We start from the raw sequence: 20,402 nt of genomic DNA on the forward strand, positions 1-20,402 counted from the left end.
ATGTGGAAATTTGATCCCCAATGTGGCAGTGCTGGAAACTGATTGAGTCATGGGGGCGGATCCCTCATGAATGGATTAATGCTCTCCCTGGGGGAGGGGGGATTAATGAGTGAGTTCTAGCTCTATTAGTTCCCACGAGAGCTTGTTGCTTAAAAAGACCCTGGCACCCTCTCTCTCTCTCTTGCTTCCTTTCACCATGTGATCTTCTTGTACGCGCTTGCTGCCTGTGGCTTTCCACCATGAGTAGAAGCAGCCTGAGGCCTGTGCCAGATGCAGCTGTCTCAGAATCGTAAGCCAAATAAACCTCTGTTCTTTATAAATTACCCAGTTTCAGGTATTCTGTTATAGCAACACAAAATGGACTAAAACAGTTAGCAAGGACCTTCATATTGCAAAATCCACTGGGTGTTTTTCAGACTTTTCCTTATGAAATTCTCCACTAGCATTATTGATTATTTCCTTTTTTATACACTCTAATATGAGATATCACACAACTCTGGATTCTTTGTAATTCTTTTGTTCCTCTTCTTCTTCCCACTGCCATCTCATGTATGTCAAGTTTCCTTAGTAGTTTGTCCTCGGCTCTTCTCCATCTACATTCTCCCTGGCTGATCTCACCCTTCTCAAGGTTTTAGCTATCAGCAATATTCAATATTTAGCAAATAGGTATTGCTTTTGGCCCACACACAGGTTATTAAATGGATGGCTCCTATACTAGAGACATCAATCATTGCCTCCCGACACTCAGTTCACTTTACCCAGTTTCTGCATTTTTTCCTTGTGACCTTTATTGGACGAGGAGAATTAGGCTCAAGGGGAGTCAACACTGAGACTGACTTAAGATACTTAAATTCTCCTTTTTGAGAACTTGACCCTGTACTCTCATGAGAAATAGATGCAGTCTATTTGTACATTTCACTTTCCATCCTTGGATATTTGTGATACATCTATCATCTGGAATCCTGAAAATTCTGTTTGTTCAAAACTTTTTTACATTTTAATTAACTTGTAAAAAATAAAGCTACTATTTCAAAATAAAAGCCAAATATCCCCACATATATCTGATTGCATTTTATTACCTTTGTTGGTTTGATCCTTTGGGTCTTTTAAATTAGTAGGTGAGACTGGAGCAGTGTTTAGTCTAGAGCTAATTGCCTTGTTACTAAGGCAAAACCCTTCTGAATACTCTATTCAATACAATTCCCTTGAGTTATTGTTTTCTACTCTGGCTGATGGGAACAGGAACCTTTCCCAGCTCTATGGGAGTTCCAAGTATTATTTCTTCTAATCCTTTCAGATGTTTCTTTCATTGGCCTTAGGCAGTTTCCTCATAGGCATGCCCTGATTGGCACTCTGCTAAAGATTCAAGGACATCCCTCTACAGATGTCTAGAGTTTTCTCTTTGTAAAGTTCTCTCCTCTGCCCTGAGAACTCCAGTCTCTTTGACTTCCCCAGATTCTCAACTTTGTCTCCTCAACTCAGGGAGACCACCAGGCTCTGCCTATATTTCCCTTCCATGTGCTTTACTATAGGCAGTAAGCTGGGGAAATCATTAGACTTTCATTAACTTCCCATCTCTCAGAGATCACTCCTCTTCATTGCCTGATGTCCGATGTCTTGAAAACTGTTATTTCATATATTATGTCTGCTTTTTTTTTTTTTAGTTGTTTTAGTTGTTTTAGGTGTGAGGGTAAATCCAATTCTTGTTATTTCATCTTAGATAAAAGCATAAATCTTCTCAGAAAATATAAATATTTGTGAAATCATATATAGTGATTTTATTTATCCAAGCAAATTTCATACATGTTGTCTCTCAGCCCACTTCCAGCCAAAATTAGGCAGTGCTGCAGATACTTTGATCCTGATAAATAGTGTTTATTAGTTACAAATCAACTAGATCTAATTGAAATTTATAGAATACTTTATTTGGCAACAGCAGAATACACATTCTTCTCAAGCTCACATGGAACAATCACCAACATAGATTGCATTCTGGGCCATACAACATACCTCAACAAATTAAAAAGAACAGAAACCATACAAAGTATGCTCTCAGATGATCACATGGAATTAAATTGGAAGCCAATAACAGAAAGATAGCAGGAAAATGTCAAAATATTTGGAGATTAAACAACAGAGTTCTAAACTACATATGAGTCAAAGAAGAAATCTAAAGAGAATTTTAAAAAAATATTTGAACTAAATAAAAATGAAAGCACAACTTATCAGATTTTGTGAGATGTAGTGAAAGAAGTGCTGAGAGAAATTTATAGCATTGAATGCATATATTAGAAAGATGAAATATCCAAAACCAATAATCTAAGTTTCTACCTTAGGAAACTAGAGGAAAAAACAGCAATATAAACCTAAAACAAATATAGGAGAGTAAATAATAATTAGAGCAGAAATGAATGAAATTTTATTTATTTATTTTTTTAATTAGCATATTCATTTTTACAAATCATACTTATCTTTTATGCATCTTATCCAAGCTCTATTCTTCCTAAATGAAATTTTAAAACAAGAAAACAATATAGAAAAATCAATAAAATCAAAAGCTGTCTCTTTAAAAGTTCAATAAATTGATAAATATCTAGCCAGGCTAACTTGGCTTTTTTTTTCTAAGAGAGAAAACACAGATTGCTAATATCAGACATGAAATAGGAAATCTGAATGACCAATTATGAGTAGCAAGATTGAATCAGTAATAAGAAGTCTCCCATTAAAGAAGAGCCTAGGATGGTTTCACTGCTGAACTCTACCAAACACTTAAAGAAGAATTAATATCAATTCTTCTCAAACTCTTCCAAAAGATTGAAGTGAAGGGAACTCTTCCAAACTCATTTTATGAAGCCAGCATTACCCTGATACAAAAACCAGACAAGGACACAACAACAACAAAAAAGACTATAGGCCAATATCCCTGATGAACATTGGTGTAAATCCTCAACAAAATGCTAGCAAACCAATTCCAGCAGCATAGTTAAAAGATTGTTTCAGGGCTGACTGGTTAGCTCACTTGGTTAGAGTGTGGTGCTGAAAACACCAAGGTCCAGGGTACAATCCCTGTACCAGCCAGCCACCAAAAAAAAAAAAAAAAAAAAATTAAATTAAAAAGATCATTCACTGTGAACAAGTGGGATTTATTTCGGAGATGCAAAATTGGCTCAACATATGCAAATCAATATACATGATACATCACATCAGCAGAATGAAGAATAAAAACCATACAATCATCTCAATTGATATGGAAAAAATATTTAATAAAACTCAACATCCCTTCATGATAAAACCCTTAACAAATTAGGCATAGAAAGAATGACCTCAATACAATAAAGGCCATATATGAAAAACCAATAGCTAATATACTATATGGGGAAGCTGAAAGCTCTTCCTCTAAGAACTAGAACAAGACAAGGATTCCTACTCTCTCCACTCTCTCTCAACATAGTGCTGTAAGTTCTAGCCAGAGCAATCAGGCAAGTGAAAGAAATAAAAGGCGTCCAAATTGGAAAAGAGGAAGCCAAATTGTCCCAGCTTGCAGATGACATAATCTTATATGTAGAAAACCCTAAAACCTCCACCAAAAAACTCTTAGACTGATAATGAATTCAGTAAAGTTGCAGGATACAAAATCAACATACAAAAATCAGTAGTGTTTCTATAATACATCAATAATAAGCAAGACGAAAAAGAAATCAAGAAAACAATCCCATTTACAATAGCTACAAAAAAAAAAAAAAAAAAGCGCAACCGATAAACCCAAAAATGCTTTGAATTAGTTTGACCAAGACAATGAAAGATATCTACAAGGAAAACTATAAAATACTGGGGAAAGAAATTAAAGAGAACACAAAGAAATGGAAAGACATTCCATGTTCATAGATTGGAAGAACTAATATTTTGAAAATGACCATACTACCAAAAAGCAATCTACAGATTCAATGCAATCCCTATCAAAATATCAATGACATTCTTCACAGAAATAGAAAAAAGAATCTGAAAATTCATATGGAACCACAAAAGACCCTGAATAGCCAAAGCAACACTGAGCAAAAAGAACAAAGCTGGAAGCATCACGCTACCTGACTTCAAAATATACTACAAAGCCATAGTAACCAAAATACTACAGTAAGCACAATACTGGCAGAAAAACATACACAAAGACCAATGGAATAGAATAGAGAATCCAAAAATAAAGCCCTGTATTTACAGCCAACTGATTTTTGCTAAAGGTGCCAAGAATATTCATTGGGGAAAGAACAGTCTCTTTAATAGTGCTGGGAAAACTGGAGAATTGTATGCAGAAAAATGAAACTAGACCCCTATCTCTCACCACATACAAAAATCAACTCAAAATGGATTAACAACTTAAAGAACCCCAAACCATAAAACTACTGGAAGAAAACATAGGGAAATTCTTTAGGACATCAGGCTGGACAAAGACTTTATGGAGAGGACCTCAAAAGCATAGGAAACAAAATCAAAAATAGACAAATGGAATTATATCAAACTAAAAATCTTCTACACAGCAAAGAATACAATCAACAGAGTGAAAAGACAACCTACAGAATGGAGAAAATATTTGTAAACTATACATCTGACAAGGGATTAATATGTAGAATATGCAAGGAACTCAAACAACAGCAAAAAAAAAATCTGATTAAAAAGTGGGCAAAGGATATTTCTGAAAAGAAGACATACAAATGGCCAACAATTATATGAAAAAAAGGTTAATATCATTAATTATCAGGCAAATGCCTCAAAACCACTATGAGATATCATCTCACCTCAGTTAAAATGGCTGTTATCAGAAGGACTGAAGGGCCGGCCCCGTGGCACACTAGGGAGAGCGCAGCACTTAGGAGCGCAGTGGCGCTCCCACCGTGGGTTTGGATCCTATATAGGAATGGCTGGTGAGCTCACTGGCTGAGTGTGGTGCGGGAGACACCATGCCAAGGGTTGCGGTCCCCTTACTGGTCACAAAAAGACAAAAAAAAAAAAAAAAGGACTGAAAATAACTGTTGCTTTGCCTCACACGGGGTGATGGAGATGCAAAAAGGATTACTCTAAGCCCATTTCTTCTGAGCAGTGAGACACTCCAAAGGGGTTAATTTCCAGGCATTCCTCATTTGGAAAATTAACCCTGAACTGGGGTTCTGTCTCAGTATTTATTCTCCAGGCCAGAAAGTTACAGAAAAGGAACATAGGTGGAGTTATGGCTAAGTATAGTTTAACAATAGAGGCTGGTAACATCAGTGAAATAACAAAGTGACATTCCATAATGCAATTTGCAAAAGGTTAAGTTGATCCACCAACAAAAGCTTGTTCTTAGCAAATACTGTGGTTTCCTACAGCAGTTTCTTCAGTATTTTTACATAACAATAAAGCAACTTTATTAACATATCAATCAGTAGGTTAACCTGCTCCAAAGACGTCTGTCATTGAGCCAACAATTTTGCCGTGTTAAAATTCTTTATCTATATCAGAGACTTTAGCCTGGGGAAAGCTTCCTGTCTTTTGCAAGGTTAACGTTTCTATATGTAATTTTAAAAAGTTAGGTTAAACCTGAAACTACAAGGTTTTGGAAACTAGGCCCTGTGAAATACATTTGCTTTATAAATGTTAGCATACTCCAAAAATAACAAATGCTGGTAGGGAGGCAGAGAAAAGGGAATTCTTATACGCTGTTGGTGGGAATGTAAATTAATATAACTATTATGGAAAATAGACTGGAGGTTCCTCAAAAAACTACAATTGTAACTATCAAATGATCCAGCAATCCCACTACTTGGTATATGTATCCAAAGGAAAGGAAGTCAATATATCCAAGATATAGTTGCACTCCCATGTTTATGGCAGCTCTATTCACAATAGTCAAGATGTGGAATCAACCCAAGTGTCCATCAATAGATAAATGGATAAAGAAAATGTGGCATATATACACAATGGAATACTATTCAGCCACAAAAAAAGAATGAAATCCTATTATTGGCAGCAACATGGATGAGCGTGGAGGACATTATGTTAAATGAAGTAAGCCAGGAACAGAAAGAGAAATACCGCATGTTATCACTCATGTGGAAGCTAACAAAGATCACATAAGAAGTAGAGAGTAGTTGGGCCGGCCCGTGGCTCACTCGGTAGAGTGCGGTGCTGATAACACCAAGGCCCCGGGTTCGGATCCCATATACGGATGGCCTGTTCGCTCACTGGCTGAGTGTGGTGCTGACAACACCAAGTCAAGGGTTAAGATCCCCTTACCGGTCATCTTTAAAAAAAAAAAAAAAAAAAAAGAAGTAGAGAGTAGGATGGCAGTTACCAGATGCTGGAAAGGGCAGGGGAGAAGGGGATAGTGAGAGGTTGGCTAAAAGACACAAAAGTACAGTTAGACGGGAGGACAAATAGTCTAGTTTTCTAAAGCACTGTAGGGTGACTATAATTAACCACAATTTATCGTACAGTTTCAATTAGCTAGAAGAGAGAATTTTGAATGTTTCAAACACAAAGAAATGAGAAATGTTTGAGGTAATGAAAAGTAAATCCGTGGTTGCCAAGGTTCCAGGGGATGAGGGAGGGAGGGAGGGAGGGATGAATAGGTAGAGCACAGATTTTTAGGGCAGCAAAACTATTCTGTATGATAAAGTATTGGTGAACATTATGCATCTGGCAAAACCCATTATGTATTGGTGAATACATACATCATGCATTTGTACAATACAAAGAGGGAACCCTAATGTAAAATTAAATTAATAATAATATATCAATATTGATTTAAATTGTAACAAATGTACCACATTAATGTAACATGTCAATAATAAGAGAAACTGTATGTGTGGGGGAGGGGGAGGTTAGGGGAACTAACTATACTTTTTACTCAATTTCCCTGTAAGACTAAAACTGTATAAAAATAAAGAAAAAAAAGGAAAAAAAAACTAAAATAAAAAAGAAGTAATGTAAGAAAAAAAAAAAAAGAAATGAAATAGGAGTCATCACTATTGGTCCCATGGACATTAAAAGGATAATCAAAGAATACTATGAGCAATACTGTATGCCCAGAAACTTGATAACCTATGATGAAATGGGCCAATTCTACCAAAACTTACATGAAGAGAAATAGATTATCTGAATAGGTCTATATCTATTAATGAAATTGAATCAATAATTAATAACTTTCCAAAACAGAAAGCACCAAGCCTGGCTGCTTTCACTAGTGAACTCTACCAAACATTTAAGGAAAAAAATGATACCAATTCCCTGCAATTTCTTCCAAAAAATAGAAGTAGAGGAAACACCTCCTGACTCATCCTATAGGCTAGCATTAGCTTAAAACCAAAACCAAGCAAAGACATTACCAGAAAAGAAAATTATAGACCAATATCTCTTATGAACATAAATGCAAAAATTCTCAACAAAATATTAGCAAATTTAATCTAGCAGAGTATAAAAATAATTACACATCATGACCAAGTGAGGTTTATCCCAGGTATGCAAGGCTGGTTCAACATTTAAAACCAGTTAATATAATCCATTACATCAACAGTCTAAAGAATAAAAATCATATGATCATATCAATAGATGTAAAAAAAGCACTTGACGAAATCCAGTACCCATTCATAATAAAAACTCTCAGCAAAGTAGAAATAGAAAGGAATTTCCTCAACTTGATAAAGAACAGCTACAAAACATATACAGCTAACATCATATTAAATGGTGAGAAACTAGATGTTTTCCACCTAAGATTGGGAAAAGACAAGAATGTCCCCTCTTGCCATTCCTATTCAACATAGTACTGGAAGTTCTGTGTTGTCAAATTTTGTTGTTTGTGATTTTGCCAATTTTGAAAAGAATTTTTTTTTGCAGCAGCAGTATTCAGCTAATAGATACTAAGTAATGGAAGATACTTTGGCCAGTTCTTCTCCCAGCAACCAACACAATGGCCTGGAGCCAACTTTCATATTTTTGAAAACCTCCCTTGGAGTTGGGAGACTTCCTTTCACAAGATGAGGAATTTCTGAAGAGACTCCGCCTGGTCCGTTGCCCTGAGGAAGTTCCATAAAAAAATCTATGACAGACTCAAAGGAATACATCAAGCCTCTTGACATATCTACAGTTGAGGTCTCTTGTTACGATAATCCGGTTTATTTCTGAAGAACCTAAACAAGAATATAATAAACAATGACCTGGACACAGACCTAGATTTTATAATAATATCTCCAAACCAAAAGATTTAATTACTTACTACAAAGATTTAGGTCTAATTACCTTATATAAAAACGTGAATCTAATGACCTTATTCAAAGACCTATTTGGTTACATATCATTGGATAACAAAATAAATCCACCAATAAGAGTTCAATGAAACTAGTTAGAATTCAAATTGTTGTTGAGGCTGACTCATGTGGCAGCTGACCTGAAAGACAGAGTTTGGCAAAAGGAGTTTAATGGTAGCAGCTGTTGATCTGAGGGCCCCTGGAACGTTACCAGTTGAGGGTCATCAAAATGATCTCGGTAGGACCTCCATAACTGTCAAAGGGTGTTGAGACTGCAATTCGACATATGAAATAAAAAGACAAAACTGAATTTATTGTTTACTATGAGAGGCAGAGCAGGCAGTCTCTCTAAGCAGAGTAGACTGCTTATTATCACAAGAATTAGGGGAAGCATGGAGTGTAGGGATTGATGGGTTGATATCATCTCTGGGTTTACTTGGTGAGGCTATTGATTGATTAGCACTCTGAAGGGTGATTATTGGGATAAATTTGTCCCTAACTTTCAGAAGTGAGGGTCAGATCTTGATCACTTGGTTTACAAAAGGGGGTTCACTGAGGTGAGTTGTCACAGATTGATTAAACTGATTGCAAACCAGTTCTGGTGGTATATTAGTTTTCTATTGCCACATTACCACAGACTTAGTGGCTTTAAACAACACACATTTATTATTTTACAGTTTCTGTGGGTAAGGAATCTAAGTACAGCTTCACTGATCCATCTGCTTAGGATCTCACTAGGCTGCAGTCAAGGTGTGGGTTAGAGTTGGGTTCTCATCTGGAGGCTCCGCTGGGGAAGGATCTCCTTCCCTCTTGCCTGGTTGTTAGCAACATTCAATTTCTTTTCGTTGTTGGACTGAGAGCTTTATTTTCTTTGCTGGCTGTCAGCTGGAGGTTCAGCCCTCTGTGACTAGATGGTGCTTGCAGTTCCTTGCCATATGGAGTTCTCCAACATGGCCTCTTGCTTCCTCATAGCCAGCAAGGGAGACTCCAGCAAGGTGGGTCTTACAATCTTATGTAATCATGTATCTCCCATCACCTCTGCATATATTTTTGATTAGAAGCAAGTCACAGATCCTGCCCACACTTAAGAGAAGAGGATAACACAAGTGCATGAACACCAGCAGGTGGGAATCATGAAGGCCAGCCTATCTGCCACAGGTGGCTATTTGTTTTCATGGCTACAGAACAATATTTTTCTAAGTTTGTGGATGTGGAGCAACTGGAGTGTCAGACACTGCTATTGGGAGTGGAAAATGGTAAACAACTTTGGAAAATGGTTTGGCAGTTTCTTGAAAAGTAAATACCATATGATACAGCTATTCCACTCCTAGATATTTACCCCAAGGAAATGAAAACAACCCACATAAAGACTTGTGTATAAATGTTCACAGAAGCTTTATTCATAATGTCCCCAAAATGGAAATAATCCAAATGCCCATCAAAAGGTGAGTAGACAAAGTGAGATATATCCCTGTAGTGGAATATTTCTCAGCAATAAAAAGGAACAGAATAGTTATACACACAACAATGTAGATGACTCCCAAAATCACTATTCTGAGAGAAAGGAGTCAGACAGAAAAATAATACTTCCTGTATGATTTCATTCATTTAACATTCTAGAAATGCAAATTAATCTATAGTTCCCCCAAAGCAGAGCAGTTTTTGCCTGGGGTGAAAAGTAGAGGGAGAGATGAAGTGCAAAGGGGCACTTGGAAACTTCTGAGGGTGAGGAAAATGTTCTGTATCTTAATAATGATGGTGGCTGACAGATATATACATCTGTCCAGTCATTGAATTGTACACTTTAAAAGAATGTAATTATTATACATAAATTATACCTCAATAAAGTTCTTGTGCATTAGCTAAAAAAGGAATGAAACTCCTTGGAACTTTTTACATATTACTTCATTTCCAAGATGATTATCAGTTTGGGTTTAATAGAATAAAAATGTTGTTTATTGTTAAAAATTACTAGTGATGTCGAGCATTTCTCACGTTTATTGGCCATTTGAATTTCTTTCTCTTTCTTTCCCTCCCTCCCTTCTTTCCAAAATTGGCCTGTTTTGTCTCCTTTGCCAATTTTTTTTATTACGTTGTTCTTCCTAGTTCATTTGTTCACACGCCTGTCTGCCTCATCGGTCTGAGGGCTCCGTGGAGACAGGGACTGTATCTCATTTCTTTCTCTATCCCTATTCTAGCACAGGGTCTGGTATTTAGCTCATGAAGTGTCTGTTAAAATGATCTTAATTCGTTCTTATTCTAGTTTACGGATGAAGAGTGTAAAACGCAGAGGTTGAGTAATTCACAGTCACACAGCTGCTAGATGGTAGAATTGGGAATGTAACCCAGGCCTTCTGATTGTAAACCGTAGTAGATTTGCTCAAATTGTCCTCTATCCCTTCCAGAGATGTTTGCCCTGGCTCTGTCTTCGTCTGGATATCAGTGAAGTATTTTAAATGAATTTCAATTTTAGCAGAGGGGAAGCTCCGCTAGGCGCATGCGTCCCCTCCTTTTCCGACTGTAGGAAAGGAGACACTTCCTCTTTTCCTTCCGCTTTGCCTCTTTTGGCCCCGGCGACTCGCCATCGCCGTGCGGAGGTGTTAGTTAGTTAAGGTGATGGCGACTGGGACGCCAGATTCGCAAGCGCGATTCGGTCAGTCCGTGAAGGGGCTTCTCACGGAGAAGGTGAACACCTGTGGCACTGACGTGATCGCGCTCACCAAGCAGGTGCTGAAGGGCTCTCGGAGCTCCGAGGTGAGCTGGGAGTGGACTCTCCCGCCCAACACTCAGGGGACTCTCAGTCTTCCATAGCTGTGGGAAGGGGGTCCCGTTGCATCCTGGGAATTGTAGGCTGTGAACTGGCCGCGGAGAACAGGTCTCGTTCGCGGAGGGCGCGCGTTGCATTCTGGGGTGTATAGTCTCTAGTTAGGGTTAGCGGCGCAGAGGGGGAAGAACGGTATGGTGGGAATCCGCTTTGAAACCCAGAGAGCCACAGGACAGCGGATGAACTGGTGATCCTGACCAACCCATTTGTTTCTTGAGGTTGTCTCTAGTGAAGATTGGTCCCCTTGAGCCCCCACATTCCGCATCGTATTGCTGTCAGCATCCTAGATTCCTTCCACACTTCTGTGTATCACCTGTCTATGGCTTTATTCTTTTCTGATTTGTCTTTCTGGCCACATCCTTGGTTTTCTGTTTCTTAGATTAGCTTTCCCCTTTGTTCTGTTTTGTCCCTCTCCATCCTCTGGTTGGTTCCATGAATGTAATTATTTGATGGCTTTTCTCACGAGAAAACTTTATACCGCTTGAGTATTCCTTATCCGAAATGCTTGGGACCAGAAGGGTTTCGGATTTTGGATTTTGGAATATTTGCATATACGACATATATACATATATCTGCTACATAATGAGATATCTTGCGGATGGGACCCAAGTCTAAACACCAAAATTATGTTTTATGTATACCTTATACACATAGCCTGCATGTAATTTTATACAATATTTTAAATTAATTTTTTGCATGAAATACATGACCTATCACATGAAGTCAGGTGTGGTAGTTTTCCCTTGTGGCTTCATGTTAGCACTCAGAAAGTTTCGGATTTTGGGTTTTTGGATTAGGATGCTCAACCTTTATGTGTACACCCTGTCTGTCTCCTAAAAAAAGACCGATCCATTAAATTCTGAGATATTCACCCAGGACTTGTATATGTTCATAGCACCTTTATTCATGATAGCACCAAACTGGAAATAACCCAAATGCCCACTGACAGGTGAATGTACAAATGAAATGAGTTCAGTGACCCAGCCATTCCACTCCTAGGTATTTTACCCAAGAGAAATGAAAACATATGTCTTTTTTTTTTTTTTTTTTTTTTTTTGTCGTTTTTTCGTGACCGGCACTCAGCCAGTGAGTACACCGGTCAGTCCTATATAGGATCCGAACCTGCTGCGGGAGCATCGCCGCGCTGCCAGCGCAGCACTCTACCAAGTGCGCCACGGGCTCGGCCCTGAAAACATATGTCTTATCATTTCGTTAGATAAACCGACAATGCACATAACATATCTAAGATCACCAGCTTTGCTTTCTTTGAAATGGAAAAACAACACACAAAAATAAAATGGACCATCTTTTTAGGATTCAATGTCAGAGGAAGGTTGATTGCTTTTTCAAGAATTGTTACGTTGCTTTTTACCAAATAAGAATTATACAATTCATTGTGTTTCACTTTTGCCTTTGTTGCACAGAAGTTCCTATGTCCGTTTTAGTGGTAGACATACTTCCTTCCTTCTCCTTTTCATGATTTTTATATTGTATTTCTGTTTTCCAAAAAAAAAAAAAAAAAAAATGTGTGTTTATATGTATATGTCTGTGCATATGTGTACACACACACAGTTTGGCAAAAATTGTTTTGAAACTTTTTTGTGGAGAAACAGTATAAATATATACATTTTAAAAAATAAATGGTTTTCATAGTTAACCACCAGTATGTATTGAACATACTTATTGAAATAAACTTTATTAAACATTTACTATGTGCTAGACACTGCTGTCTTTTATGTAGTTTAATTTATTAAGTCTTTACGATTACTAATAAAGGAGGTACTTTTCTTACGTGGCAGATACAGACAGGAATTTAACTTGGACTAGATCATATCTAGCTAGGAAGGTGTAGAGCTAGGATTCAAACCTAGGTTCTACTGGTTCTAGACTCACGCTCTTGGATATTACTTCTCGTGTGGTATTAACTGGACTAAGTGGTCAAAAAGCCACTGTGTCACCATTGACTGCCCTAATGTGGCTTGCTTCTTCCTTTATGTACTTTTTACATAGGCTTCTTCTGTAGTAGATTTAGATTGGGTGCTCAATAAATGGTGTGGATTGAGTTAAATTAAAATCAATCCAGTTTCTGGGATATGGTTGACACACCATCTCTCAATTCTCTGAACTTTGGCTTTTTACTGGACTCTTACATGGCACCTATTGCATACCATATTTCTTTTTTCTCTAGTTACTTATGTACTTTTGCCATTTCCTTTACTAGACAATGGTTTTCAATCCCTCTTAGCCCACAGAACATTGCTTCTTCAGCAGTCTCCACATAGCTATTTTATTTGATTAACTGACAGTTTCCATGTGTAAAACACTCATTCCACAGTCTTCATTTAACAAGTATTTATTGATGTCTGCTATGTGCAAGGAACTGTTCTAAGTGCAAGGGATAAACAAAACTAAATCCCTGTACTTAGGAAGCTTACATTTTAGTGAAGAGACAGACAATAAACAAATGAAACACACACAAAAATCAGGTGGTGGTAAGTGCTAGCAAGGAAAATAAATTGGGGAGTAGAAAACAATGAAAGGGTTTACCTTCAACAGGGTGGTCTGAGAAGGCTTTCTGCGGAGGTGACATTTGAGCAGAGAATTGAAGTGAGAGAGCAAGCCATATGGATATCTGGAGGCAGAGAAGTCGAAGTAGAAGAAATGCAAATACGAATGCCTTGTGATGGGAATGTGTTTGAGGAATGCAAGGAGACCAGTATGGCTGGAGCACAAAGTGAGGGAAAACATACCAATGCATGCCCGCAGCACTGTGAATGCTGTGACTGATAGGCTACTCCTTTGTACACTTGCACTTCTGATCCTCCATTTGAGTTGTGTGCTTACTGAGGGTCCATTGTGCTATTTTCTAAACCTGTGTATGGCACTTATGCTTGCAATTGCAACTATATAATTTAACGAAATAATATGGAAACCGATGAAATATGAATACCAAAAAAGAGAAGATTGCCATTGGTATGAAAACTAAGTTGAAAATTGGAAAAACTTGTTGAAGATGTGTAGCTAAGACAAACTGCTATTGAGTTAATTGTGAGCAAGACAATGTAAAAGCCTGCGGGGGGAAATTCATAGAAATCTAAACAGATTCATTGCTCAGAATGTTTACCAGTATATTCAAGATGTTGTTCCATTGAAAAAAAAAAAAAGCAAAACTGGCAATTTTAGATGATACGTTATGTCTGGTTGGTTTACGTAAGAAAATGATGCAGAATGCCAATGAGTACTTTATCAAGGAAAAGGCCCTGGCCTACATTACAGCATTCCCTGCATTCCAGGCAACCACAGGTCCCATCAAGTCTGTCTTCCAAATGTTTCTCAGATTCTTTTTTTTTTTCTTTTCACTGCCACTTCTGTGTTTCGGACCACCCTTATTGGTTCCCTGGAGTACTACAATGTCCTCCTAACCAGTCTCTCTGCCTTCGTTCCCCTGTCAAGTTCATTCTGCTTACCACCCTTCTAAAAACAGTAAATCTGGTCATAACACTTTTCTATAAAATTATGTGTAAGATGAATTCTAAACCCTAATGTTTAGGTCTCAGCTTAGTTGTCACTTCTTTTAGGAAGCTCTCCCTGAACACCTACACCTGTAATGGGTTAGACACCCCTGCTCCCCACATGCTCCCTGAGCATCCAGTGCTTCCCCATCAGCACTTCCCACGAGGTGTTTTAGTGCCTGTGTCTGCTTTGTAACCCCTCCAGATTGCAAGCCTCATTATTACTCTTATCCAGAGTACTGGCATAAATGTAAGCACTTGATAAATATTTGCTCAATGAATAAGTGAGTGAGTGAAGTAGATTCTGTTAAAACCCTTTCTTTGTGCCATCAGTTCATCAGTCCCCATTCCCCATCTATAGGAGTTTGAAGTTTGCCCCTTAAAAATGGCCACAGTGGGGAACAGGCACTCTCATATATTGTTGGTGAGAATGCAAAAGGATACAACTCTAATGAAAGGGAATTTGGCAATATGTAGCAAAATTAAAACCCTAGCAATCACAATCATGATTCTTTGAGTCTATCCCAAAGACACACTGGCAAAAAGATGCAAAGATGTATATGAGAATTTTTTGTAGCACTGCTTACAATGACGAAAGACTATAAAGAACGCCACAGTCCACCAGCAGAGGACCGGTTGAATAATCTTATGGTACATGTATATAGTGTGGTATTTTGCAGTTGTAAAAAGTAATGAGGAGACTCAGTATATATTGCTGCAAATTGAGCTCAGGATATGTTTTGAAGTGAAAATAGCAAGGTGTGGCTATAGTATGTTTCATTTTAGGAAAGAAGTTGAGAGGGAGGAGAGTAAATACATTTGTCTATTGTCTTATAATAAACGATGGAAAAATAAACCCAAAATGAATAAAAATAGTTGTGTGTTGGGGAGAGAGAATAGGAAGGGAAAGAGATAGTGATGGAAGGTCTTATTTTATTATTTTGACTTTAGAAGCACATAAAGGCTTACTAATTGTAAAACTTAAATTAAAAAGAAAAATAAATAAAAGTTGCTGTGGGGGAAGGAATCTGGGAACTGTAGCAATGCTGATGTTTCTGGTTAATTTGAAGTCCTCAGCCCCCCTTTTTACCAGAATCTCTCTGACCCAAGGGAACAGGGAAGGGGTGGTAGGATACACATAACAGTAGCTCCTTTTTATTTAAAAAAAAAAAAAAAGATGACCGGTAAGGGGATCTTACCCCTTGACTTGGTGTTGTCAGCACCACGCTCTCCCAAGTGAGCCAACTGGCCATCCCTATATAGGGATCCGAACCTGTGGCCTTGGTGTTATCAGCACCGCACCCTCCCAAGTGAGCCATGGGCCAGCCCAACAGTAGCTCCTTTTATGTGGCTGAACTTACGTATGTCAGAAGCAGGGTGCATTGTTGCGCCCGAAATCTGTTGATTTCCATTTGCCTCTCAGTGCTAACTCAGTCAGATCTGCCTTGACCATAGGCCACCCTGCTGAATCTGGGCTCAGCTTTTCTCTCTTGGTCTCAGGGTCCAGTGAACTCATTAAAATCTGCTGCACATTTCCCTTTTCTCTTCCCAGTCCCATCTGGCCATTTTTCATGTGATGGTCTCCCACTTTAAGCCTCAAGCTGCTTCTCATGTCTTTTTTTCCCCTCTGTCTCTCACATTCTGTTCCTAAACAGTTCCATTCCTTCTGTCCTTTCCAGCCTACACTAACTCCTGCTCTCTCACTCCTCTCACGCCACCCCAAATCTCAAGTCTGCCTTAAGGAATCAGAAGTTAGTTTCTCTCACTGGACTTTTGGAACCAAAGCTTTTTGTAGACTTCTCTCCACACTTGATTAATAAACTGTGCAGAGAGCTCAGCAGTTATGAAGCACTTGATTTCTCAGGCGGTGGTCTTTGGAACAGATGTCAAGCCCGTGCCAGAACTGCTAGAGTGCCAGTGAAACAAATTTCAACATGAATAAATGGAAAATTATTCTCCATTACATTTTGAGTGTATGTGGTTGTATAGGGTGGAGGAGTGGGGGAGGAGGAAGGTTTTTAGTGTAACAGCTGCAGAAAGAAGATTACAGGAAGTTTGGAAATTTCATTATTCCCATTTTATTTTTGTCTTCCAGCTGCTAGGTCAGGCAGCTCGAAACATGGTACTACAGGAAGATGCCATCTTGCACTCAGAAGATGTAAGAAACAATTTCTTTTATGATTCGGGTTTTATATCGATAGTTTGCACGGCTACAGGAAAGTGGAATGTTGTTTCTCTCTCTCTCTTTTTTAAATGCAGAGTTTAAGGAAAATGGCAATAATAACCACACATCTTCAATACCAGTGAGTATAATACCCTCTCCAGCAACTACTTGCTGGAAAACCATCATCCTTAGCCTGCTTTCATTGCTTTTGTGCTTCAGCACATTTTCTGTGGAAGCAGGGATGAGAATAAAGGTGGGGTTGGTCAAGGATGACTTCCTCGATGGAAAAAGTGTCTAAAACTACAGAAGAAGTTGGGGTAGTGGATGAGAGTAGGAATGGGGGTCACCTTTCATGAACCTCCCTGTGTTCATGTGAGGGCTCCTCAGATGGAGAGACTGTAAACTCCATAAGTGCACGTCCCATGTCAGGATCAAGCTAGCACTGTGCTTGGCATCTGGGAAACAATCAGTATTTGTTGACTGTCGTGCCCAAGGTCTCTCCTGGGGAGTCTGTCCCTCTGCTAGGGAATCAAGCATAAACGTAACCTGTATCCTACATTTCCACATTGTAGTGCAGCACCAGGTACATATAAATCATTCAGAAGATTTTGAATTAGAGACCCCATCTTCATTATAATTTTGGCTCCACTATAATTTTGGGTAAAATTATAATTTATTTGGCTTTTCATCTTATTTTGTTTTGTTTTATATTTTATGTAGTTGATATACTTATGTACCTATTGGAAATATATGGTTAGGAATTTAACTCTTGATATTTAAATAGGTAACGTTTGTCATATTTAGTCTTTCGGTGTGTACATTCTAAGTATGTGACCATTTGACTCCATATACCCAGACTAAATTTGAGCCACGCATGTGGTTTGTTGTACGACATCCCTCATTCCAGAAACGTCTTATTACCTCTTCAGCTTTAGAATCCATCTTTTCAACAACTCTGCAGTCAGATAGGAATCCCTATTCAACAGTGCAATCTTAGGATAGGGTGGAAAGAAACATAGAATGTGACATAAGCTAGAAATTTGTTTAGTCTCTATATATCTGGCCATAAATAATTCCTATTAGTTTACTGGGTTTTCTTATTTTATTTTTCTCTTTCTTTTTCTGATTTAGGCAAGAAGCTATTCAGAAGAAGTAAGTAACCCCAAAGATAGGGGAGTGGGGAACCAACTGAAGCAGGCTGGGAGGAATAATACTGCTGGGCCCAGAATCATTGCAAAACTGTGGTTGACATATGCCTTTAAATTGATATATGCTCTGAGATAGCTTGTTCAGAATTTAAAGAATATGGTATATTTCAGAGGCATGCAAGTAACTCAGTTCCCTGCTAGTAAAGACTTCCTAAAAGTTACAGGATGTAGAGGCCAATCTTAAGGAATAGAAAACCTTTTACATTGGTAATACTCATTTTTTTTTTTTTTTAAAAGATGACTGGTAAGGGGATCTTAACCCTTGACTTGGTGTTGTCAGCACCACGCTCAGCCAGTGAGCGAACCGGCCATCCATATATGGGATCCGAACCCGGGGCCTTGGTGTTATCAGCACCGCACTCTCCCGAGTGAGCCACGGGCCGGCCCTGGTAATACTCATTAAGTAGAGAAAATATGCTAAAGTCATTAAACAGCCTTGTTTTCTTAAGTGGATTAAATTTGTCCATTTTAATATTGTTTACACTACTAGGCTTTGTGAACTGTTCTTCATAGTTTAAACACTTCTAGGTCCCAAGTGGACCAATATAAATTTTGATTTACCTGCAACAGTATTTATGCATTAAAGTACAAATAATTTGTACAGGGCTGGCAGGTATCTTCAGTTGGCAAAGTCAATGGTTTGGATCCCCATACCAACCAGCCACAAAAAACAAGTAGTTTGTACAAAGAGATGTCTTTATTGCTCATTCTAGATAAATCCTTTCTCTATTCTAATATCTAGTGTTGAACAATCATCAGATCTACAGGACCAGTTGAATCATCTGTTGAAATAGAATGGCATATAAGAGGAGGAAATATCTTATACAACCATCTTGCTGTGGGTTTGATTTTCCATTTTCTTTTCTAAAATTTAAATTAGGAAATATTTGTGTTGATGTACAGTTTCTCTTGAAAAGAAGCTAGGTGGTTGGATTTTGGAAGCACTTTGTGAATCACATTAACCCATGCTCTTACTGAATTTTTAATTTACTCTGTTAATTTGATATTAAAGCAAAATTAAAAGACGCCTTAGTTTTCCCCATAAAACTTTTAATATATCAAAAGCCATATTGTCTAAATTGATACTTACACAAATACTGAGTAATGTTTTAAATTCAGAAATAGAGTTATTGTGAACACATGAGAAAGATTAATATTTTTTTAAGACTTTTTTCTTTTAATCATTCATTTAGGAAATATTTTAATTTCATGGTCACAGAATGGTGATAGGTAGTACTTGTTTTCTTTTCTAGTAACTCAGAGGAGATACTTATTTTATGTGTAGCAAGTTCCTAAGGAAAATTAGGCAAATGGTATCATTTCTGGCCAGCTGTAGTCTCTTGCCTTGACCTGCATTCTTAGGGTTTCTTTGTTACTGTTACTCTTAGATTAAGTGACCTTGGGTTCATTTTGTAATTTTGCTAATCTCCAGCAAATTCACTTGTATCATGTTATTGTCAAATGTGAAGGCAGTTGAATGAATGAGTGGTTGTGGCACAGCGTTGTGTCATGGTCAAAACCTTAATGTTTTAGAAAAAAAAAAAACCCAAAAGAAAAAAAAAAAAAAAAAAACACCTTAATGTTTGTAGACATTTACCTGTGTTCACTGGATTCACCTTGTTAAATGACATTATGATTAGTCTGCTGTCAAACCTCAATATCTTTACTTTGTTTGAATTTAAAATGGGACTCTATCCTGTTCTATTTCAGTTCTTCATTTACTAAGTGATTGAGAGAAAGCTGACATAAATAAGGAAATAGTGTTTTCGCTGAAATAAAAAAAGCAAGTAAGAGTCAGTTCAACTTAATTCATATTGTATATCATCAAGTTAACTAAGCATACCAGGTTACATTATCTCTCATTATACATGTGCACACTAACTTAAGGTTAAAGAAAAAACTAGGTGTGAAGGATCTGAAAAAGCATTCACTTATGCATTCCTTCTATAAACATTTATTAATAACTGTAATGTTATTAAATGTAAACAGACTCAATTTACCTTTGAAAAGAAGGGCCACCAATTTAGAAAATAAAACTAAGTCCAACCAGTATGAAAAGCAAAGAAATACTTAAAATGAAAAAAAACTAAAGGTATGATCTAAGCTTTCTAAATGCTGTAACAAATATGTATTTAAGGAAGCAGTGATTGCTTACATTGTATCTGATAAAATAAACTTCACAATCAAAACTTTAATAGTAATAAAGTTTACATTAAATAATGAAAACCTAGTAGTACTGAATTTAGTCACTTTAAAGAACATAATGTCAAAATACATAAAAGTAGCCAGAATGTGAGGACAGAAATGTATACCTAATTTGGCTGTTTTTTTTACAGAAATAAACAACATACATAGAATTAAATGGTGATCAAAAACATAGAAACAACTTTATTAAGTAACATGTAGGTGTAGAAAATATGC

General features: G+C 37.5%; 1 protein-coding gene across 1 annotated transcript; it reads left to right on the plus strand.

Annotated features, from left to right (window-relative positions):
- The first annotated feature begins 10,882 nt into the window (after positions 1–10,882).
- On the plus strand, positions 10,883–19,041 carry BORCS7 (BLOC-1 related complex subunit 7). The gene is made up of 5 exons (XM_063103491.1): positions 10,883–11,027; positions 16,705–16,767; positions 16,869–16,912; positions 17,905–17,925; positions 18,724–19,041. The coding sequence occupies exons 1-5, from the start codon at positions 10,890–10,892 to the stop codon at positions 18,773–18,775; spliced, it is 318 nt and encodes a 105-aa protein (XP_062959561.1). The 5' UTR covers positions 10,883–10,889; the 3' UTR covers positions 18,776–19,041.
- Positions 19,042–20,402: the final 1,361 nt, after the last annotated feature.

The sequence above is a fragment of the Cynocephalus volans genome, chromosome 7 (assembly GCF_027409185.1).
Source record: "Cynocephalus volans isolate mCynVol1 chromosome 7, mCynVol1.pri, whole genome shotgun sequence".
Taxonomy (NCBI): Eukaryota; Metazoa; Chordata; class Mammalia; order Dermoptera; family Cynocephalidae; genus Cynocephalus; species Cynocephalus volans.

Coding starts and splice junctions, on each gene's coding strand:
- BORCS7 (XM_063103491.1), top strand. CDS start 10,890: ATGGCGACTGGGACGCCAGATTCGCAAGCGCGATTCGGTCAGTCCGTG. Junction 11,028..16,704: donor AGGGCTCTCGGAGCTCCGAG/GTGAGCTGGGAG, acceptor TTTGTCTTCCAG/CTGCTAGGTCAGGCAGCTCG. Junction 17,926..18,723: donor CAAGAAGCTATTCAGAAGAA/GTAAGTAACCCC, acceptor TCTAATATCTAG/TGTTGAACAATCATCAGATC.